Below are 24,420 nucleotides of genomic sequence, written 5' to 3' on the forward strand. Positions count from 1 at the left end.
CCAAAAGAAGAAGAGAGAGAAAAGGGTCACAGGGTTTACCTGAAGAAATGATACCTGAAAACTTCCTAATCTGGGGAAGGAAACATCCAGATCCAGGAGGAATAGAGAACCCTGAAAAAAAATTAACAGAAGCATATCCACACCAAGACATCTTGTAATTAAAATGGAAAATATAGATATAAAGCAAAAATATTAAGACACAAGACAAAAGAGGACAGTTACATACAAAGGAAACTTCGTAAAGCCATCACCAGGTTTTTTTTAGCAGAAACTTCCCAAGCCAGAAAGGAGTGGCATAGCCTATTCAAAGTGCTGAGTGGGAAAAATTTGCATCCACAGAAACTCTATCCAGCAAAGCTAACGTTCAAAGTAGGAGGAGAAATAAAGAGATTGATAGACAAACAGTAATTAAAGGAGTTCATGACTACTAAACCAGCCCTGCAAGAAATACTAAATTCCTCTCCATGAGAGGAAAAGAAAGACCAAAAGTGATAGTAGGAAAGTAGGAATCACAAAAGCAGTTAAAATGAATATTTCTATAAAAAACCACTCAAGGAAATCACAAAATAAAAGGATGTAAAATATGACACCATATACCTAAAACATGGGGAGGCCAGGAGTAAAGAATGAGTTCAACCTTAAATGACCATCAACTTAATATAGACTGTTGTATGCAGAAGAGGTTATATGCAAAGCTAATGGTAACCACAAATCAAAACTGCTAATAAATATTCAAAGAATAAAGAGAAACAAATCCAAATATATCAGTAAAGAAAACCAGCAAACCACAAAAGAGAGAAAGACAAGAAAGGATCAGAATCTTCAGAAACAACCAAACAAGTAAGTAATAAAATGACAGTAAACCCATATCTATCAATAATTACTGTGATTGTAAATAGACTAAATGCTATGCATTTTTCACAGAACCAGAATAAACAATCATATAATTTAAATGGAACCACAAAACACCCCAAATAGCCAAAGCAATCTTGAAAAAGAAAAGCAAAGCTGGAGGCATCACAGTTCCAGACTTCAAGTCATATTACAAAGCCATAGTAATCAAAACAGTATGGCCCTGGCACAAAAATAGATACATAGGTCAATAGAACAGATCAAAAACCCACAAATAAACCAACAGTTATATGGTCAATTAATCTTCAACAGAAGAAAAAAGAATATCCAATAGGAAAAAATAGTCTCTTCAACAAATGGTGCTGAGAAAACTGGACAGCAACGCAAAAGAGTGAAACTGGACCACTATCTTTCACCATACACAAAAGTAAACTCAAAATTGAGTAAAACCCTAAATGTGAGACCTGAAACTATAAAAATCCTAGAAGAAAGCACAGGCAGTAATTTCTCAGACATCAGCCATAGCAATTTTTTTCTAGAAAGGTTCCCGGAGGCAAGGGAAACAAAAGCAAAAATAAACTATCAGGACTACATCAAAATAAAAAGCTTTTGCACAGTGAAGAAAATAGTCGACAAAACTAAGAAGCAATCTACAGAATGAGAGAAGATATTTTCAAAAGACAGATCTATAAAGGGTTACTATCCAAAACATATAATGAACTTCTAAACCTCAATACCCCAAAAGCAAATTATTAGTAAATGGGCAGAAGATATGAACAGACATTTCTCCAAAGAAGACATACAAATGCCAAAAGACACATGAAAAGATGTTCATCATCACTTACCATCAGGGAAATATAAATCAAAACTGCAATGAGATATCACCTCATACCTGCCAAAATGGCTAAAATCAAAAACATAAGAAACAGCAAGTGTTGGCAAGGATGTGGGGAAACACTCGTGCACTGTTGGTTAGAATGCACACTGGTGCAAAAAAGTATGGAAGTTCCTCAAAAAATTAAAAATAGAACTACCCTACAATCCAGCAATCACACTGTCACAATACTGGGTACTTACCCAAAAAATACAAAAACACTAATTCAAAGGGATACATGCACCCTGATGTTTATAGCGAATTATCAACAATAGCCAAATTATGAAAGCAGCCCAAGTGTCCATTGATTGAGGAATAGGTAAAGGAGATGTGGTATATGTATACAGTGAAATATTATTCAGTCATAGAGGAATAAAACCTTACCATTTGCAACTACATGGACAAAGCTAAAGAATGTAATGCTAGGGGTGCCTTGGTGACTCAGTCAAGTGTCCAACTTTGGCTCAGGTCACGATCTCATGGTTTGTGGGTTCGAGCCCCACATTGGGCTCTGTGCTGACAGCTCAAAGCCTGGGGCCTGCTTCAGATTCTGTGTTTCCCTCTGTCTCTCTGCCCCTCACCTGCTTGTGCTCCCTCTCGCTCTTTCTTGCTCTCTTTCTCAAAAATAAATAAACATTAAAAAAGAGTGTAATGCTAAAAAAAATAAGTCAGCCAGTTAAAGACAAATACCATAAGATTTCACTAATATGTGGAATTTAAGAAACAAATGATCATGGGGAAAAGAAGAGAGAAACTGAGAAACAGACTCTTTATGAAGAACAACCTGGTGGTTACCAGAGGGGAGGTGTATGGGGGAATGGGTGAAATAGGTGATGGGGTTAAAGAGCATACTTATCATGATGAGTACTGAGTGCTTGTCGTATTATGTACTTGTTGAATCACCACATTGTACACCTGAAACTACTATAACACTGTATGTTAATCAAACTGAAATTAAAATTAAAAACTTAATAAAAAATAAAAAGTCTCATTACCACCTGTATACCTGTTACCTAATAATATTTGACTCCCACATTTACAAGGAAATTAGCCCTATTTTTTGTGATTTTGGTCATTCTGTCTCCTCCCAGCAACAGAAGAGAAGAAACGCATCAGAGTACAGTAAAACCTTGGTTTGAGAGCATAATTCATTCTGGAAGCATGCTTGTACTCCAAAGCACTTGTATATCAAAGCAAATTTCCCGCAAAGAAATAATAGAAAAACAGATGATTTGTTCTACAACCCAAAAATATTCATATAAAAGTTATTATAATACTGTAATATAATATAAAATAATAAAATACAAAATATAAAGAAAAATAAATTAACCTGCACTTACCTTTGAAAATCTTTGTGGCTGGTGTGAGGGAGATAAGAAGGGAAAGGTTATTGTGCGGGATGACTTTCACTATCACTAACAGAATCACTGCTATCTATTGGCTCCATGGAATTTTTTCTTTTCATGCAACTTTAACAAGGAATCTATCCAATGACCTAGAATGAAGCAAAGCATTCCTAAGCTTGTATGGAAAAGCAAAGAACTGTCCATAGGTGCTTTGAAGTGACAAAAAGTACGCTAGTGCCAGTTGTGGGCACTTCCAACATTCTGAAAAATCACTGATTTCTTCCAAGTACTCCTACCTGAGACCAAGCATCTGAGCTTGGGAGACGATCACCCACAATCCCGTAGCAAGAGAGAGAGAGAAGAACCATTGGCTCAGTTGTGATCATGTGACATTCAGCATCATGTACTACTCATATTGCAAGACATTGCTTTTATCAAGTTAAAATTTATTAGAAATGTTTGCTTGCCTTGTGGAACACTTGCAGAACAAGTTACGGGCAATCCAAGGTTTTACTGTATTAGTAAATGCTGCTGGAGTGCATTCATTCATTTATAGGTATTTTGCATTAGCAATTTGTTATAATTAGCAGCTTGAAAGAGGTGGAGCCATAGAGATAAATAAATGCAATGAAATGTTAGCAGTGCAAAATGTATCCATCCATGCTTTGCTGCTGCTTCCCTGAATTTATCACATGGTTCCACTCAAGATTGGCTGGAACTGGAAGAAAAAGGCTAGAATTTGTTTTGTTGTTACGTTTTGTTTATATGTTTTTTTTTTTTTGGAGACATAGATATTTATTTAATAGATGGATTATTGAAACATGTTCAATGCTTTCTGAGCTTGTGTGATGTCACAGATTTGCATTGTTTTTTTTAGGATAAGCTTTCAGATGACCAATATCAGGAAAAGACAGCAATGGACCTGGCAGCCGAGCAGCTACGCCTTTGGCCTTCTCTGAGCAAATCAACTCAGCAGGAGCTGGTGCAACGTGAGGAAAGCACTGTCTTCAGTCAGGCCATTCATTTTGCAAACCTCATGGTGAACCTGCTGGTTCCATTGGATACAAGTAAGAATAAGCTCCTAAGAACATCAGCACCAGGCGACTGGGAGAGTGGAAGCAACAGCATTGTCACAAACAGGTACCAAAATGTGCACACACGAGACCTTTCTATTCTTGTCTTAGCAGACAATATAAACCATTTTGGGCAAATACTCCTGTACATGTTTCAAAAATTTAAGCATTTTCCTTACCTTCAGACTTGCTCAACTCTTTTTTTTTTTCAACTCTTCTATATTAAAAGATCTTCACCTCATCTAATTCTTCTTTTTTTTTTAATTTGAGAGAGAGAGCAGGGGAAAGGGGGTGGGAATGAGAGAGAGAGAGAGAGAAAAAGAGAGAGAGAATCTTAAGCAGGTTCCACATGGAGTGCAGAGCCCCACGTGGGGCTAGATTCTATGACCTAAGCTTAAATCAAGAGTCAGACGTTCAACCAAGCCACCCAGACACCCCGTATCTGACTGTTCTTAACCATCTCCCACATTCTCTTCTCTTTTGTGACCTGATATTTCAAATGTCTCACCCACTACAGATCAAGCCCTTCAGTTACTTTCTGCCATAGCAATTTACAGAAAGCAGTCTGGAAAATTACTAATCAACTTCTTGCCAAAGTGATTATTTGTTTCTCGGCCCTCCTTTTTTCAGTGTATGCATTGCATTTGTTTATAATCGTGTCCTCAACCATGCCTTGCTCCCAACCCTACAATGACTTCCAGTATCACGGAGAATAAATCCATGGGCTACAAGGCCTAACCGGATTTGGCCCCTGACAACTTCTCTGACCTTATTTCTTATCATTCTTCTGCCAGTAAAACTGTCTCCCTGCTAATGCTAATCCTCAGACACTCTAAGCATAATACTGCCTCAGGATCTTTGTACTTGTTCCTACAGTCTGAAATACTCTCCCTGAAATAGTCACAACAATCACTCCCTCACTTCATTTAATTCTCTGGTCATATGTCATCTACTTAGAGAGGCCTTCCTGACTTCCTTATCTTAGTAGCATATCCATCACTCTTTCTCCTACCTTGCATTTTTTTTCTTTCATGACACTTTCTACAACGATTTATTTTCATATATTTGCTTATTGTATGATTCATTCATTGCTGTACCCCCAGCTCTTTGCATATAGTAGACATTCACTAAATATTTGGTTGAACATGTGATTAAATGAATGAATAAATGAACTGCATACCCAACAGTAGTGAAACTCTAACCTTTTAGGTCTTCAGTGATGCTCTAACATCCTGGTAGTTCTTCTCTCATAAATCCTTCTCAGACTCTTTCAGGCAGCTTCTCCTCTCTTTCCATTTTCAATCCCTCTTCCAGGCTCTTCATACTCTCTTAGAAACTCATCCACAAGCCCACATCTCTGACCCCAATTTCTCAATCCCCCTATCCCAGATGATTAATTTTTGTCAAGAACACTTGAGAGCTTCTGGTCTTCCAGGCTAGTCTACTTTTTGTTGTTTTGAAGTCAGTCTTTTGCACCATGCAGTCAGCTGCACAGATCTCTTATTTATTCCCGCAGAGAGTTATTTTATGTGAACAATGTAACCTGGGCCTTCATCACTTCAAACTATAGATAACCATGCTCCTTGAAAGTCTGCCTAGTGAGCGGCTAAGGCACTCAGGTTCTTTAATGTTTTGGTATGATGTGAGGCCATATTCCCTGTTTAGCTCTTCTTTAAAGCTGATTCAGCTAATGTGGTTGAATTTGGAGGAAAGAGAACTGAGTAGGTTAGAACAGGCAAATGAGTCTTTCCCATGGTTAGCAGTGTAAAAGAAGGCATGGAGGCAGGAGTAACTGTTGAATAGTGGGAACCGAATAAGCAGCCAGGACAGGGATGGAGCTTTTACATCTACTCCATTTCAAATTTATTCCCTTCTGTTGCATGATTTTATCACCTGCAGAATATCGATGGCTTCACAGTGACTAAAAGGGTTGTGGTTCACTCAAAAAGATAAATATTGTCAAGAGAATGGTTCATAGGTCAGTTTGGTTCTTCCATTTGGAAAAATATGCTATATTCTGGGAAAAATTCCTTTACTTTGTCCACCAGAGAACATGTCCCCCAGTTATCAGAGGCCAAAGATAGCCATATTACTTTGTCTGGCTCTATGTAGTAATTAAGAGAGAACAGGGTTTTTGTTTTGTTTTGTGTTTCTGTTTTTTTTATTGTTGTTGTTTTTATGGGTTTTCTTTTAGAAGGTTCAAGTATCAGATAATAAATGAAGGAGTCTATTTTTGTTTTAGTTTCTGTGGTTCCTGAGTTCCCTTTTAGGAGAATGACAGAAGGTATTTGCTATAAAAACAAATCTGGGTCCAAAGGACAATGCCTGACAGTAGCTTTTGAATGCAGGCAAGTAGAATATCATAATGAAAGCAAATTTAAATTGCTATGGAAATTGACTGTGATAGATTAGTCATTTGTTACATTTGAGTACTGACCATGATTTCTTTCCTTGACTTTCTCAGTATTGCAGGAAGTGTAGCTGAGAGCTATGATACAGAAAGTGGGTTTGAAGATTCAGAGAATAATGACATCGCCAATTCTGTTGTGCGATTCATTACCCGATTTATTGACAAGGTTTGCACAGAAAGTGGAGTTACTCAGGATCATATCAAGAGCCTTCATTGCATGATACCAGGTAATCAGTTTGCAGATTAAATTAGAGAACCAGAATATTGGAGATAATTGGGTGAGAATTGTTTTTAGGGGTTTACTTTTTTTTTGGCATAATACCTACAATATTTGTCTTCAATGTAGTTTAGCAATAATATTTATTTATGTTCTAATTAAATTTTTTAACATTTCTAAATTGTGGTAAAATATATGTAGCATAAAATATGGCACTTTAAACTATTTTAAGTATAAAATTCAGTGATATTAATTACTTTCACAGTGTTGTGCAATCATCATCACTGTTACCAAAACTTTTTTTTTATAACATTTATTTATTTTTGAGACAGAGAGAGACAGAGCATGAATGGGGGAGGGTCAGAGAGAGGGAGACACAGAATCTGAAACAGGCTCCAGGCTCTGAGCTGTCAGCACAGAGCCCGACGCGGGGCTCGAACTCATGAACCGTGAGATCATGACCTGAGCAGAAGTCGGACGCTTAACCGACTGAGCCACCCAGGCGCCCCTGTTACCAAAACTTTTTAACCACCCAAATCATATCACACTCTGTACCCATTAGTCAGTAACTCCCTATTCTCCATCCCCATAGCCCCTGGTAACCTCTATATCTCTGTGAATTTGCCTTTTCTAAATATTGCATATAAGTTAAACCATATAATATTAGTCCTTTTTTGTCTGACTTCTTTCACTTAGCATAATATTTTCAAGGTTCATGCATGTTGTAGCAGGTATCACAATGTCATTCCTTTTTATGGCTGAGTAATACTCCACCATGTGGATATACCACATTTTGTTTATCCATTCATCTGTTGATGGACATTTGGGGTTTTTTGCCTTCTGGCCACTATGAATATTCACATACCAGTATCTGTTTGAGTCCTTATTTTTTTATCTTTTTGGTATATACCTAGGAGTGGAATTGCTGCATCATATGGTAAATCTGTGTTTAACTTTTTGAAGAACCACCAAACTGTGATTAGTTTTTAATTGTAAAATATTCAGGATTTGTATTCTGCTTATTTTGTGCTCTTTCATTTTGAATACTCTGACTTGTTCTAGGAATTGTAGCTATGCACATTGAGACCCTAGAAGCAGTACATCGAGAGAGTAGAAGACTCCCACCGATACAGAAGGTAATTATTCTAGACTACATGTTTTCAGGGTATAACATCTCTTCTTAAAAACAGCAACAATAGGCTGGTGTGCCCCAGAAAATACTTTCCCCTCACCTTTTACAAGATTAACTCCAGTTTTATCATGTAGATCCTCATAAAACAGATACTGAAGTAGAATAGGAGATTCAGCAAAGAAGCAATAATAGCCTCTTGTTGAGTCAGTTTTTATAGGCAGGGCATAAATTATGAACATTTGAATTTCTAAGCCCAAGCCAAGATTTTATGCCCTGCCTACTTCCAGAAAAAAGGACTTAAGGGAGTTACCATAAAAATACCAGGTTCCTGAATCTGTATACATTACAAGCATACGTCACAAGCATCTGGGAAGTCTATTAAAAATTGAGAGCCCAGAATCCCACCTCAGCCTCCTAAACTGGAGTTCCCTGAGACTTGGCCTGGGAATATATACTTTAATAAGCCTCCCAGATGATTATTTTGCAGCTAGTCTGGCACCAGTCTGTAAACCAGTCAGGACCCTCTTACCTATATAACAGAACTATTAAAAATAAATTCAAAGGAAAAGTCAGAAGCCGGATGGACAAGAAAGGTAATTCTATCAGAAATCTGAGACACAGTGATCATTATAACTTTGGCTTTACATTTAGCTCAGAGTTTCCTAGAGCCAACAAAAAGAATAGTACTGATTTATGTAGTTTTTATTGCTTAGTAAAAAATAAGCATATTAGATCTTCAGGAGAGATGAATTTTTTTTCTAGCACTGGTATCTTCAGAGGAGTGTATCATGTGATTGTGTATTTCCCAAGATGTGTAAATGTTCATTATTTGGACATTTATTGTGTTAATCTTCAGTAAAGGTCTAGAAGGCCAGTTCCTTTTTAAGATGCATCTATTTTTCTAAGTATTTGTTTTTTAAATTTACAGAAGTAACAATGTTCTTTGTATAAAATTGAAGCATTAGAGAAATACACATTCTACAAAGTGAAAGTCCTTCATGGTTTTTCGAACTCCACCTCACCTCTGCCCTTAACCATGATAGTACCACCTTTAACAGTTTGGTTCATTTTCTCACAACTTTTTCTTTTTCCAGAAAAGGGAATTAAAATATACATACTGGTCTGCAACTTGCTTTAATTTAATAATGTATCCTTGATATCTTTCCATGCCAGTATGTATAGATCTATGTTATTTTTTTTAATGCTTGCAAAACTTTCCATTGAATAGATATTTTAAACATTTTAGTGATTTCCAATTATTTTAGTGTTAATTAGCAAAAAATCTTTTCACATTTGGATGCAAAAACATCAATTCTGCCTCTTCCCAAATCTATTTTCTCTTTTTGGCTACCTAAGCAGTCTGTCTCAGGTTTTTTAGATCTGTGACTAAAAAGATAACTTTGGTCTAAGTGTTGGAAACCCCCCAAGATTTGTGTTTAAAATACCTTCTCTGTTGTTAGCCCAAGATTCTTAGACCTGCTCTACTGCCAGGAGAAGAAATCGTCTGTGAAGGTCTTCGAGTCCTGCTAGACCCTGACGGAAGAGAAGAAGCCACTGGAGGCCTTCTTGGAGGCCCTCAGCTACTGCCAGCAGAAGGAGCCTTATTCCTCACCACATACAGAATTCTGTTCAGAGGGACTCCCCATGATCAGCTGGGTATGACTCATATTAATGCCATCAGAACATGGATATACATGTGCTACTTGAGTTTTGATTCCATTTGTGTGCAGTAATTTGCAGATCATTTCAGATTCAAAGTAAGCCTTTTGTCACCAAGTATTTTTAGAATACTTTTGTCTGTCAAAGCTAATGATAATTTGGATTGTAGAGTCTAATTTAAAGAACCAAGGGTATCTTCTAAACAGTACATCAATGGTTCAGTGACTGAAACAATCATAATTTCATGAGGAAGCATATTGTGACTTAAGGAGAGTCATAGTATGTAGCTGCTCACAATGTCTCCTGCTGATTTATGCCACTTTTCTGAGTCCTACAGTTAACTGTGTCTTCCAGACACATGATCCCTTTTGTGGAAGGATATGCTAAGCATCACAGGGATGAATAACAAACGAACGAACTACATTTCCCTCTTGGCAAACAACTTCTGTCACTAAACTCCCTCAGCCTCTACTTCTCTTTTCCACTACTGTGTGCAGTCTTTCTTATTAGAAAGGAATAGCATGCCCTATCAAGTCAGAATTATCTTTTTTAAATCACTGTAATCTCTATGTAAACTGTGGTTGATGGGAAAGCATGTAAGATTTGGGGTAAAACTGTTGGTCTCCAAATAAGAAGCTCAGATTTAGATTGCTGTTGACCAATCTTGATATCTTAAGTCTTAAGTTATAAAGTTATAAAAGTCCCCTTTTATAAAAGTAGGGAACTGGGCTTGATTGGTGATAGTTCAGTGGTTCTCCCTCCACCTTGACCACATATTTGAATTATCTGGGAAGTTCTAAAAAAAAAAAAAAACTATCAAATTGTACCCAACCCTTACACAGTTGAATTAATACCCGAAATAGGATTTTAGGAATGGGGAGACCCAGGTATCCGTGCATTTTTAAACCCCAGAAGTGATTATGATACATAGTAAGGATTGAGAACCAGGGATAAATGGTCACTTAAAGTTCCTTCTTCATCTGAAATTATTCATTCAGTAACATTTAATGAATATGTACTATATGTGCTGTACATTTTTGTTAGTGGAATTTGGATGTATAAAATGCGGTTTCTTTGAAATCTGACAATTGTGTAATTCCTTGCTTAGATAGAATCACGATGGTTTATCTTGTTCATAAAAGAGTGTTTATCATATAATAAGCAAAAAATTCATAAAATTCAGTAAACAAAATGGACCCTTAGGTATAGTTATATTCATTTTGAAAAAGTGAAAATGAACAACTTTTTTCAGCCCTCTCCTGTCATATTACTATACATAAATTATATTTGTATTTGAAAGCAAATGTCATTTTAAAAGACACTAAATATCCAGTACTTATGTATTTTTTTTTGTACTACAAGTTGCGAGCTCAATGGCCACAAACATACATTTGGAACATATATATGAGATACTTGGTCACTTAAGTTATTCTAATTTATTTCTTTTAAAGAAAGAAAATATGAAAACATATTTAGTTGTGAAAGTTTGTATTGTTCTCTTGTTTTTTCCTGTCAATTTTTGGGTTAATGTTGTAATTTAGGGAAATTATTTTTATCAGAGAAACCTTCTTATTTGCCTCTTTTGTTTCTCTTTTTAGGCTTCTAATTTAAAATATCTCCTTTAATGACACACAGAAATCTGAAAATTTTAAATATGTTATATAAGCATAGGTAAACAACCTATGTATTAAACAAACAACTTACATATTAAACAACTACATTCTAGAACTTAAATTCTTTTTCTTTATACACTTATAGAGTTTATTATGAATAATCTTACATTTTAGGAAAAGCTCCAAAGTTATCAGAAATGAAATTATCCCTTAATGGAAATACATCACTTTGTGATCCTACTGACCTAGAATTTTTTTTTTTTTTAATAATTTATTGTCAAGTTAGCTAACATACAGAGTAGTCTTCGCTTCAGGAATAGATTCCCATGATTCATCACTAACATACCACACCCAATGCTATCACAACAAATGCCCTCCTCAATGCCCATCACCCATTTTCCCTGTCCCCCTAACCCCCATTAACCCTCAGTTCTCTGTATTTGAGAGTCTTGTTATGGTTTGCCTCCCTCTCTGTTTGTAGTTTACTTTTCCTTCCTTTCCCCTATGGTCTTCTGTTAAGTTTCTCAGATTCCACATATGAGTGAAAACATGGTATCTGTCTTTCTCTGACTGACTTACTTCACTCGTAATACTCTCCAGTTCCATCCACATTGTTACAAATGGCAAGATTTCATTCTTTTTCATTTATGCTAAATAGTATTCCATTGTATGTATACCACATCTTATTTATCCATTCATCAGTCAATGGACATTTGGGCTCTCTCCATACTTTGTCTATTGTTGATAGCACTGCTATAAACATTGGAGTGATGTGCCCCTTAGAATCAGCACTCCTGTATCCTTTGGGTAAATTCTTAGTATTGCTATTGCTGGGTTGCAGAGTAATTCTATTTTTAATTTTATGAGGAACCTCCACACTGTTTTCCAGAGCAGCTGTGCCAGTTTTCATTCCCACCAACAGTGCAAGAGGGTTCCCATTTCTCCACATCTTCACCAATATCTGTTGTTTCCTGAGTTGTTCATTTTAGCCATTCTAATCATGTGAAGTAGTATCTCGATGTGGTTTTGATTTATATTTCTCTGATGATGACCGATGTTGAGCATCTTTTCATCTGTCTGTTGGCCATCTGGATGCCTTCTTTGGAAAAGTGTCTATTCATGTCTTCTGCCCATTTCTTCACCGGATTATTTGTTTTTGGGTGTTGAGTTTGGTAAGTTATTTATAGATTTTTGATACTAACCCTTTATCAGATATGTCATTTGCAAATATCTTCTCCCATTCTGTTGGCTGCCTTTTAGTTTTGTTGATTCTTTCCTTTGCTGTGCAGAAGCTTTTGTCTTGATGAGGTTCCCAATAGTTAATTTTTGCTTTTGTTTCCCTTGCCTCAAGTAAGAAGTTGCTGCAGCCAAGGTGAAAGAGGTTGTTCCCTGTTTTCTCCTCTAGGATTTTGATGGTTTCCTGTCTTACATTTAGGTCTTTCATCAATTTTGAATTTATTTTTGTGTATAGTGTAAGAAAGTGGTCCAGTTTCATTCTTCTGCATGTTGCTGTCCAGTTCTCCCAGCACCATTTGCTAAAGAGACTGTCCTTTTTCCATTGGATACTCTTTCCTGCTTTGTCGAAGATTAGTTGGCCATACATTTGTAGGTCTACTTCTGGGTTCTCTATTCTATTCCATTGGTCTATGTATCTGTTTTTGTACCAATACCATACTGTCTTGATGATTACAGCTTTGTAGTACAGGCTAAAGTCCAGGATTGTGAGCCTCCAGCTTTGGTTTTCTTTTTCGGGATTGCTTTGGCTATTCAGGGTCTTTTCTGGTTCCATGCCAATTTTAGAATTGTTTGTTCTAGCTCTGTGAAGAATGTTGGTGTTATTTTGATTGGGATTGCATTGAATGTGTAGATTGCTTTGAGTAGTATTGACATTTTCACAATATTTGTTCTTCCAGTCCATGAGGATGTAATGTTTTTCCGTTTCCTTGTGTCCTTTTCAATGTCTTTCCTAAGATTTCTATAGTTCTGAGCATACAGATCTTTTACCTCTTTGGTTAGGCTTACTCCTAGGTATTTTATGGTTCTTGGTGCAATTGTAAATGGGACCAATTCCTTGATATCTCTTTCTGTTGCTTCATTATTGGTGTATAAAAATGCGACCGATTTCTGTACACTGATTTTATATCCTGTGACTTTGCTGAATTCATGTATCAGTTCTAGCAGGGTTTTGGTGGAGTCTTTCAGGTTTTCCATGTAGAGCATCATGTCATCTGCAAAGAATGAGAGGTTGACTTCTTCTTTGCCAGTTTGGATGTATTTTATTTCATTTTGTTGTCTGATTGCTGAGGCTAGGGCTTCCAACACTATGTTAAACAACAGTGGTGAGAATGAACATCCCTGTCATGTTCCTGATCTCAGGTAGAAAGCTCTCAGTTTTTCCCCATTGAGAATGATATTAGCCTTTCTTTCTTCTTGAGATAGGCCTGGATGGCAATGTATTTTCCTGTTAGGACTGCCTTTGCTGTATCCCAAAGGATTTGGACTGTTGTGTTTTCATTTTCATTTGCTTCCATATATTTTTTAATATATTCTTTACTTTCCTGGTTAATAACCTATTCATTATTTAGTAGGATATTCTTTAACCTCCATGTATTTGGGGCTTTGTAAATTTTTTCTTGTGGTTGGTTTAAAATTTCATAGCATTGTGGTTTGAAAACATGCATGGTTTGTTCTCAATCCTTTTATATTTGTTGAGGGATGTTTTGTGACCCAATATGTGATCTATTTTGGAGAATGTTCCATGTGCACTTGAGAAGAATGTGTATTCTGCTGCGTTTAGATGAATATCTCTGTTAAGTTCACCTGGTCCAATATGTCATTCAGAGCCATTGTTTCCTTATTGCTTTTTGTCTAGATGATATGTCCATTGTTGTGAGTGGAGTATTAAAGTCCCCTACAATCACAGTATTTTTATCTGTGCATGTATTTATGTTTGTGATTAATTGATTTATATATTTGGGTGCTTTCATGTTGGGGGAATAAACATTTATAATTTTTAGCTCTTCTTGATGGATAGGCCCCCAATTATGATATAATACCCTTCTTCATCTCTGATTACAGTCTTTGTTTTAAAGTCTAGTTTGTCTGATATAAGTATGGCTACTTCGGCTCTCTTTTGACATCCAGTAGCATGATAGATGGTTCTCCATCCTTCACTTTCAGTCTGAAGGTGTCTAAAATGAGTCTCTTCTAGGCAGCATATAGATGGATTTTGTTTTTTTATACGTTCTGATACCCTTTGTCTTTTGATTGGGGCATTTAGTCCATTTACATTCAGAGTGATTATTGAAAGATACAGATTTAGTGTCATTGTGTTATCTGTAGATTTCATGCTTGTGGTGATGTCTCTGGTCCTTTGTAGTCTTTACTGCTTTCTACTCACAGAGTCCCCCTTAGGATCTCCTGCAGGACTGGTTTAGTGGTCATGAACTTTAGTTTTTGTCTGGGAAAGCCTTTATCTCTCCTTCTATTCTGAATGACAGCGTTGCTGGATAAAGGATTCTTGGCTGAATATTTTTCCTATTCAGCACTAGAATATTTCCTGCCACTCCTTTCTGGCCTGCCAAGTTTCAATGGACAGGTCTGCTACTACCCTTATGTATCTACCCTTATGGTTAAGGCCCGTTTGTCCCTAGCTGCTTTCAGAATTCTCTCTTTATCTTTGTATTTTGCCAGTTTCACTATATGTTGTGGTGTTTACCTGTTTTTGTTGATTTCGAAGGGACTTGGATGTCTGTTTCCTTCCCAAGATTAGGGAAGTTCTCAGCTATAATTTGTTCAAATAAACCTTCTGCCTCTTTCTCTCTTCTTCTTCTGGAACTCCTATGGTACAGATATTATTTTGTTTCATTGAATCACTTAGGTCTCTAATTCTCCCCTCAAGATCTAGTAATTTCCTTTCCCTCTTTTTCTCAGCTTCATCATTTTCCATAATTTTATCTTCTGTTTCACCTATTCTCTCCTCTGTTTCTTCCATCCTTGCTGTCACTGCATCTCGTTTATTTTGCATCTCATTTACAGCATCGTGACTATTTCTTAGGTCCTTGATCTCTGTAGCAATAGATTCTCTGCTGTCTTCCATGCTTTTTTCAAGCCCAGCCACTAGTCTTATGACTATTATTCTAAATTATTGTTCAGATATATTGTTTATATCTGTTTTGAGCAATTCTCTGGCTGTCATTTCTTCCTGGAATTTCTTTTGAGGAGAATTCTTCCATTTTGTCATTTTGGCTGAGTTTCTGTCTTTTATGTGTTTTAAAAGCTTGTTATATGTCCTGTACCTGTGAGTACTACTGTATTAGATAGGGATCATACACTATGCAGGGCCTGGCACTTTAGGAAGTGTTTTTGGAGTGTGTTGCATGCCCTCTGTTGCGCTTTGGCTGCTCTATCCCACTGCTCATAGTGGTGGATTGTTTGGACCTTCCACCAGATTTGCTTTGATTTGTTTGTTGAAGTAACTCTGGAGAAAAGGGGTGGGGGGAGCCCTTATCCCACACAAAGAAGGAAGTGAAAGGGGCAAAAAAAGAAAAAAAAATATCAGGCAGAGAATCAAAGAAACTATAAGGCTTAATCCAGAGAGAGAGGAAAATAAAGAAGAAGGAGATACAGAAAAGGTGTAAAAAGAATAGAGTAAAAATGCCTGATTAAACAAACAACCAGAACAGAGAAATAAAGAAAAAGGATATATTTATATATAATAGGAATTGACCAAAAATCAAATCAGAAACTATGAGCCTGATTCCACAAGAAAGAGAAAAGGAAAAAAAGAGAGAGAGAGAGAGAGAAGAATAAAAAGAAAAAGAAAGGAAAAATGAAAAGAAGGCAAGAAAAGTGGAGGGGGTAGGAGAACAGTAACATGCAAGACCACAGGACTGTTGTCTTTTGGCACCTGGGACTGGTGGCTGGTCTGGAGGAGAGGCCGTCTGGTTCACTCAGTGACAGTTCCACTTCAGTAGATAAGCAGTTACCTAGCACTGAGGAGCCAGGTTTGGTGTAAGCGGATCCCGCCTCCACTGGGGGCTGCTATTCTGTTCCCTGAAACCCCACCATGTTAGTGATGGGCAAAAAAATGGCAATACTCCAGTCTCTCCTCCCCAGACAGGGTGTCTCAAGCCATGCTATTCAGGCAGCCCTCACAGAATTGTGTGGGCAGTCAGCTTGCCCTGCTTCACGGTCTCTCACACCTCCTAGGCACTCAGCTGGGATTCAAAACCTGATGTCTCACAGGATCCCACCCCAGGTGAACCTGGTTCTGGAGTAGTGCCAGTCCACCCAGCCAACAAAGGACCTCTGGCTGGTGCCCACAGGGTCTTTTATCCTTGGGGGGAGCAATAAACCCTCTTCCCACAGTACTCAAGGGAAGGGACTCTTATCTCTCAGTGCACCCCTGAGATCCCTGCTGTGCTCTGGGGCTGGCTCCCTCCCACCAGGCACATGCACACAGGAGCAGCTCAGGTCTGGAGAAAGTTGCACACCCCTGAAAACTCTGATCTTTGACTTGTAAGCCTGTTTGCAAAGTAGAAACTGGCTCTCTCCATATTTTTTGTTCCCCAGTCTGTGGCCCAGAGAGGTTTTTCTCTTACCCAAATACAATCCCACACTTCCACAGCCTCTCTTTCTCTTCCTTTTGTCCCTCCACAGAAGGACATCCCCCTCTCCGTGCCTACGCCACCCATTTTGTCTCTCCCAATTTGCATACACGCACCTCTGTCCCGCCAAGCTGTCTCTTTCCACCTGTGGAGATTTTTCTGTCACTCTGCAGCATGTATTCCTGGGTGTTCCAAGTGTTCCAACCTCAATACAGCTGTGTTTGAGGGACAAGGGAAATTCCAGTCCTCCTACTTCTCTGCCATCTTAACTCCTCCCTAGAACTTAAATTCTGTATACATCCTAATTTTGTTTAGCCTCTGGATATGAGCTTAACATTAAAGAATAATCAGAATTTTCCAGGTTAAGAGTTGACAGATCCAGGGAATGAGAAATTCTGATGATGAATCAGGGAAATACAAATTAAAACCACAATGAGATACCACCTCACACCAGTCAGAATGGCTAAAATTAACAACTCAGGCAGCAACAGATGTTGGCAAGGATGTGGAGAAAGAGGATCTCTTGCACAGCTGGTGGGAATGCAAACTGGTGCAACCAGTATGGAAAACAGTATGGAGGTTTCAAAAGATTAAAAATAGAACTACCTTATGACCCAGCAGCTGCGATACTAGGTATTTATACAAGAGATACAGGTATGCTGTTTCGAAGGGGCACATGCACCCCAATGTTTATAGTAGTGATATCAACAATAGCCAAAGCATGGAAAGAGCCCAAATGTCCGTTGACAGATGAATGGATAAAGAAGATGTGGTGTATACACACACACACACACACACACACACACACACACACACACACAATTGAGTATTACTTGGCAACACCAAAAAGAATGAAGTCTTGCCATTTGCAACTACGTGGATGGAACTAGAGGGTATTATGCTAAGTGAAATTAGTCAGAGAGAAACAAATATCATATGACTTCACTCATGTATGGAATTTAAGATACAAAACAGATGGACATAAGGGAAGGGAAGCAAAAATAATATAAAAACAAGGAAGGGGACAAAACATAAGAGACTCTTAAATACAGAGAACAAACTAAGGGTTGCTGGAGGGACTGTGGGTAGGGGGTGGGCTAAATGGGTAAGGGACATTAAGGAAGACACTTATTTGGATAAACAATGGATGTTATACATAGGGGATGAATCACTGGAATCTACTCCTGAAATCATTATTGAATTATATGCTAACAAACTTAGATGTAAATTAAAAAATAAATAGGTAAATAAAAAAATTCTGATGATGAAAAGTGGATGTATGTATGAACTCAGATAAACCCAGTTCACTTCTCACCTCCTCTGGCTTACTAGACAAGGTGCTTTGCCCATCGCTGCTCCTGTTCTGTTACTTGTACCACCACCTGACATCCCCTCCTCTTTCCCTCTGCCAATCCAAACCTATACTCTCTTCAAAGCTCACCTTCCCTCTCACTTCTTCCAGGAATCATTTTCTAGTCATCTAGCATTCATAAATCTTCTCCCTTTCTGAAATAAAGCCTTGTATCCTCAAATCTGGGAGCTAATTACATGTTGTTGTATTCTGCATGTGAATCTCCTCTCCCATGGGGAACTTTGGACTCTCCAAGAGAGACTTCATGTGTCCTACTTATTTTCTAGACTCACATCTTTGCAACCTTGGGTAGTTGATAAATAATTATTTATATTTTCCCTTCCTTGCTTTAATATTTAAATTCCTAAAACTCTTCAGCCTAAGCTTAGTCCTGTATCTTCTGAAGGTACAAATACATGGTAAAACACTTTTTACCACATATGGAAACACATCTTAAAAACCTTTTCTTTTTTGCTTTATACTTACATTAAATATCATGGATGTCTTTAAGATTAAGAATCTTGAAAATTGCCTTAAGCCGGGTGATCTTGTGTAGTACACGGCAGGTTGGGGAAATAGAAAGAATGAAGACAGACAGACTGTGACAGTTGCTTCACTCCAGGAAAGAATCATGTTTCAAGAGTGAATTGCCATGCAATAAAATTAATGAATGTGATTCTAGAATTATTGCATTTTGTCTCACTGCATTCCTAGGTATTGTCCTTTCCAAATACGTTTCTTTAGCAGAGGCTGATAAAATGAGGAGCAGAGACTCTGTAAATAACCTGTAAAGTGTTATTGCTGAGCCTGTGTCTTGCTTTCCTGTAGTTGGGGAGCAGACAGTTGTGCGGAGTTTTCCCATTGCCTCCATCACCAAGGAGAAGAAGATTACGATGCAGAACCAACTCCAGCAGAACATGCAAGAGGGACTGCAAATTACATCAGCATCCTTTCAGGTATTAAGAAAGGGAACCATTCTTCTGTTCAAAAGTTCTCTGGCACCTGGGTGACTCAGTCAGTTAAACATCTGGCTTCAGCTCAGGTCATGGTCCCATGGCTCGTGAGTTTGAGCCCTATATTCAGCCCTATATTTGTGCTGATAGCTCAGAGCCTGGAGCCTACTTCAGATTCTGTGTCTCCCTGTCTGTCTGCCCGTCCCCAACTCACACTCGCTCACGCTATCTCCCTCTCTGTCTCTCCCAAAAATAAATAAATGTTAAAAATATAAAATAAAATAAAGATAAAAGTTTTCTACAAATGATGTGGCCACTTTCTGTGATCATGGAGTCCAAAGTTAGAAGATAAGGAGGATTAAAGGGTCTGAGAGGGTCATCTTCAACTGAGTAAACCCATGAATCATCTTGTACTTAATCCCTCACTTCCTGAATCCTTTGGCCAACTGAGTACCAAAAGATTATCTGTCAATATTTAGATCCCAGAAATTCTGACACACACAATTGACTGTTGTTCTCTGCCAACTCATACCTTTGTGTTTGATAAAAGCTTTAGATAGAAAGCACTTCTCTTGGCATCTCTTTCAGAAGGAAGTGCCCTATGGCCCTTCTGTGGAAGAGATAAAGCTCTAAGAATTACACTCAGGGATAAAGTACTATTGGTACTAACTAAATAACCTCTAATTAAGCAGAGAATTTTCTAGGGGTTTTTGAACATATCATAACTTATGGAATTATTGATGCAAAACAGACACTGGGGGCACCTGGGTGGCTCAGTCGGCTAACTGTCCAACTCTTGATTTCGGCTCAAATTATGATCTCACAGTTTATGAGATCCAGCCCCACGTCAGGATCTGCACTGCTTGGGATTCTCTCTTTTCCTCTCTCTCTGCCGTTCCCCTGCTCACTTGCTCACTCTCTCTCTCTCTCTCAAAATAAAAATAAGAATAAATTTTTAAACTCTGACACTGGAAGAGTGATCTTTTCTTAGTTTTTCCTTTTTACAATTCTGAGTCTGTGATATTTTGCTCTTCCTATTTTTATGCCTTGTCTCTGACTTCTCAGATTTTTAAGTGCTCCAATTCTTGCATCATTCCTTCTAGCCAGGAAGCCACCCCTAGAACCTCTGTGTGCTTATTGTGTGAAATGTGAGGCTGCTGACCTCTAAACTCCAGACCTTCTCCCATCACCTGGGGAGAGAAGCCTTCCAGGGATTTCTTCACTGTTCCAACTGCCAAAGGACTTTAAACTAGAATATTGCTTAACTATACTGGTTAGGATTCTAATCAAACATACTTTTTTCTTACTAGACTTATGGTATCTTGGGGTAAGAAGAGACTTCCTGTGGCCAAATTCCCTGTCTAGAACCAACAGTTGAGGAAAAAAAGAAGGACATGTTACCTGCTTCATCCACTATAAGTTAATTTCCCTATCCCATCATAGAAAAGATGGTCTTAAAGAAACCCAACTGTAAGATACATGATTTTCCTTACCAACAAACCATCTATGACAAGTAAACCTTTCTGAGATATTTTTAAAAAATAAAACATTTTATTCCATGATATCCAAGGTCCCCTCAACCTCTGGACTTCTGCCATTTAGTATTATTTTCTTTTATTTCAGTAACTTGAGGAGAAGTTACCTGGAAATCCTTAATGCCTCTAATGTATTTTATCTCTTTTGTCTCTAGTTGATTAAAGTAGCGTTTGATGAAGAAGTGAGTCCAGAAGTAGTAGAGATCTTTAAGAAACAGCTGATGAAGTTCCGTTATCCTCAGTCCATTTTCACCACCTTTGCTTTTGCTGCTGGACAAACTACCCCACAAATAATTTTACCCAAACAGAAGGAAAAGAACACCTCCTTCCGGTAAGAAGAAGTCAAGTTTCTTCATTTCAGCGTTTTCATAGCTGACTGTCAGGGGAAGTGACCTATCCTGTGGGTCAGTGTATGCATAATTGCTCGTTTTATTTGCCATTCTGTCAAGCCCATTGGACCAAGCTCAGAAAGTTATAGAACAGTAGCACTGATGTATGTAACAAGTTTCAGCAACTAAAAGCTACAAGAAGTTTTGACCAATATGTCCATTGCTTATGATGTATTTTTAGAGAATGAAATTCTGTTTTCCCTTTTCCCCATATTAATCACTTTCTAACTGCCTTTGAGCAATCCCTTCAGTTTTCTTTGATGTCCAGGCCTACTAGACAGTTTTTCTTTGACCTAGAGATGGGAGCCTTTATTTTTTCTTTTTTTATAACTTTTTCTTTTGATACAATTTCAAATTTACAAAAAAGTTACAACATAATACAAAGAATTCCTGTATACCATTTACCAAGATTCACCAATTGTTTGTTTTGTTCCATTTTATCATTCTCTCTCATATATATTGTTTTCTAAACCACTTGAATTATATGTATAATACCTTTTTAGCCTTAAATATATCAATATATATTTTCTAAGAACAGACCACAGTATATAACCAGGAAACTTAGTTGGTATAAAACTTTCATCTAACCCAGAGTCCTTATTCAAATTTTGCTGATGATCCTATATAGCTACATTTTTTTCTGCCTAGTACAGAATCAGGCATTGCATTTACTTGTCATATTTCTTTAAAGGAACCCTTATTTTCTGATGAAATTTTTAGTAATTTATGTTGAAACTTTTACATTTTAGTTATTACAGAATAACAATTGCATAAAAATTATCTTCAATTAGTGATAAAATATAGGAGCCAAAAGTTGAGTTCATTCACCATTAATCACCTAGAATTTGGGCATCTGCCAGTACAAATTACATATTAGGGAGGAGCATGAAGACTTTGGAGAAAAGCCCTTCCCTTTGCCTGAAAGTAAGATAAGCTAGAGATTATAGAAGAGTTGAGGTCCCAAAGAGTGTGTCATTACTAAATGGCATAGCTGACCACCTGTGCCACTGTTACCTGCTAAGTGAAGGAGACCATGCAGATCCAGAAATGATACATTGAAACATGAACAGCTTCCTAGGTATTTACAGTGGTGAGGCCAGCAACTTGTCTTAGCACTGTGGAATCACAGAGGAGCCTGTGATGTCTATTATCCCAGCCTTCTATGGAAGAAACAAAAGTTTGTGTGGCATTTTATGTTGAGAACCTATGGACTAGGAGAGGAAATATATGCGCGCGCACACACACACATACACACACACACACACGTATACCCACGTACAAAATCAACCTTACTGTATCAAGCTTATGCTATTCACCTGCAACAGAGACATAGCAATTTTAAAATTTAAAACATCTTAGAATTGTCTTGAGTATGTAAGCATTTACAGGGTCAGAAGGCAGGACACTATGCATACACACTTAAACATGGTGCTAACTATAATTATCATATGATCTCAAACAAAAGCCTATGAGTTAGTAGAAAGAGTTTGAATCAGTAGAGAACGGGGCAGACTGGCTTCCATGCAGGAGGACTGCTACCGGCATAGTTTGTAGGAGCTCGTGGGAGCAGTGGCATGGATAACCAGAGTGCATTGAGGGGCATGTTTGACCAAAAAGCCAAACTGAGTTTAGATTTGGGAAAGTAGCTTATGTCCCACTCTAGGTTCTTGCACTTGTTGCCTACAGCCCTCCTGATGACAACAGTGTTTTATAGGAAATTAGTCTGCTGCCATATAAAAAATGATTTAAGAAGAACAGACTTGCTGAAGGTCTGGACAATACTAGTAGCTGTGGGAATGGAGAAGAAATAAGTTGAGCTGTGTAGGTATCAAAAAGTGTAAATGGTGTCTTCCTATTAAATTGATGTTGTCTTTGGTTTTATGACTTATAGTATCTTCTCAAAAACAATTGTGAAAGGTGCCAAAAGGGCAGGAAAAATGACAATTGGGCGGCAGTATTTATTGAAGAGGAGGACAGGGACAATTGTGGAAGAGAGAGTGAATCGTCCTGGATGGAATGAAGAAGATGACGTATCAGGTATGTGAAAAGTCCTTTTTCCTTCATGACTCAGTTTTATTCTTTCTTCTTATATGAGTAAGAATAAGAGACTCATGTCGTTTCCCTTAAACCTTGACTCACAAGAACCTAGATCTCATAAGAAGATTGGAGGCACTTACTAGCTTCTCAGAATTGGAAAAAAAAATATTTTATTTTCCCAATATTCCATTGTTCAGCTAAGATTCTGTTTAATTATGTTTCTCTGTTACTAAATCCACAGAGGTGGTTGGCCATTGTTACGTGGGTCTCATCAAAGGGAGAAAGAAAGAAACCCCAGTGCATAGAGAATTTAGGTATAAAGTAATCCCCAGTACCTTGTCATTATGCAATAAGAATAAGGAAACAAGGACATTGGGTATTCAAAATTAAAGATTTGTGTTTGGAATGAGAACATTGTGGATACTCTTAATCAAAATGAGGGACCAAAGATGAAGGGATCCTTAGATGGTAAGAAAAAAAATGCCTACTACATATTCAAAAGAACAGAATCTGAGAAGCTAAGATTCTTCTCGGTTGGGAAAATAGAGGCAGAAAAACAGTCACAAAATATCTGTTTTCTATTTCTTAACCCACTACAGAGTATGCTTATGGAATTAACACTAGGGATAATCTGATCTAGTAGGAGGCAGGATGCCTTTGCACCCTTTTTCTTTTCAAGATCTTAGAATCAATCACCAGTAACTATACCACTACTACTTCTACTAATAATAATAGCAAAGAACCTTTTGAAGAAAGAAACCTCATGTTTTAAGAGATCACTGGCTAAAGGTCTCCATTTCAGTATGGGTAGCTACATACTCTGAGAGCAATGAACAGACCCACTATGTATTACTGAAACAACCATTTTTTGGAATTCTGGCCTCTTTACAGTCACATGGAAAGCCATAAAAAATTATCCATCACTACTGACTCTTCTAATTTGAAGTCTTAATGATTACACAAAAGAAGAACTATTATTCTATGATAATAATGCCACCAAAACACCAAATTACATAATGTTCTGTGCTTCTCTGAAAATAAGAGGCGAACACAAAGCTGATACCTGATGATATGTTTGCATTGTGAAGTTTACGAACTAAAATACAAAGTCTTGTATTTGTAGGGATAAGCTGTTAGGGTTTTTTTTTTCTTTTTAAATGGAAGAGAGCCTTATTATTTCCCTTTAGGTTACATATCTTTGAGTACATATCCAAAAATTCTGAAACTTTAATTTGGTTTCTCTCACTGTAGAAATAAATAAAAAAGTAAATTAGGACAGTTCTTAACATGGACTTTTTTTTTCAGTTAGAACATAATGGTACCAATTAGGAATGTTGGGTTTTTTTAAAATCCTCCCTAAAATGCTTGAT

The 24,420-nt window shown here is 37.5% G+C and overlaps 1 protein-coding gene across 3 annotated transcripts in view; it reads left to right on the forward strand.

The window, feature by feature from the left end:
- SBF2 (SET binding factor 2) overlaps nucleotides 1-24,420 on the forward strand; it is a 490,797-nt gene that overhangs the window by 407,768 nt on the left and 58,609 nt on the right. For all 3 annotated transcript variants that reach the window (XM_086678004.1, XM_086678005.1, XM_086678006.1), the window contains exons 19-25: nucleotides 3,950-4,212; nucleotides 6,610-6,782; nucleotides 7,835-7,908; nucleotides 9,365-9,560; nucleotides 18,965-19,092; nucleotides 20,780-20,955; nucleotides 22,905-23,050. In XM_086678004.1, the coding sequence (XP_086534130.1) occupies nucleotides 3,950-4,212; nucleotides 6,610-6,782; nucleotides 7,835-7,908; nucleotides 9,365-9,560; nucleotides 18,965-19,092; nucleotides 20,780-20,955; nucleotides 22,905-23,050 (1,156 nt within the window). The remainder of the gene's footprint in view (nucleotides 1-3,949; nucleotides 4,213-6,609; nucleotides 6,783-7,834; nucleotides 7,909-9,364; nucleotides 9,561-18,964; nucleotides 19,093-20,779; nucleotides 20,956-22,904; nucleotides 23,051-24,420) is intronic.

This window comes from Puma concolor, chromosome D1 (assembly GCF_028749965.1).
Source record: "Puma concolor isolate L17-30 chromosome D1, mPumCon1.1.hap2, whole genome shotgun sequence".
Lineage (NCBI taxonomy): Eukaryota > Metazoa > Chordata > Mammalia > Carnivora > Felidae > Puma > Puma concolor.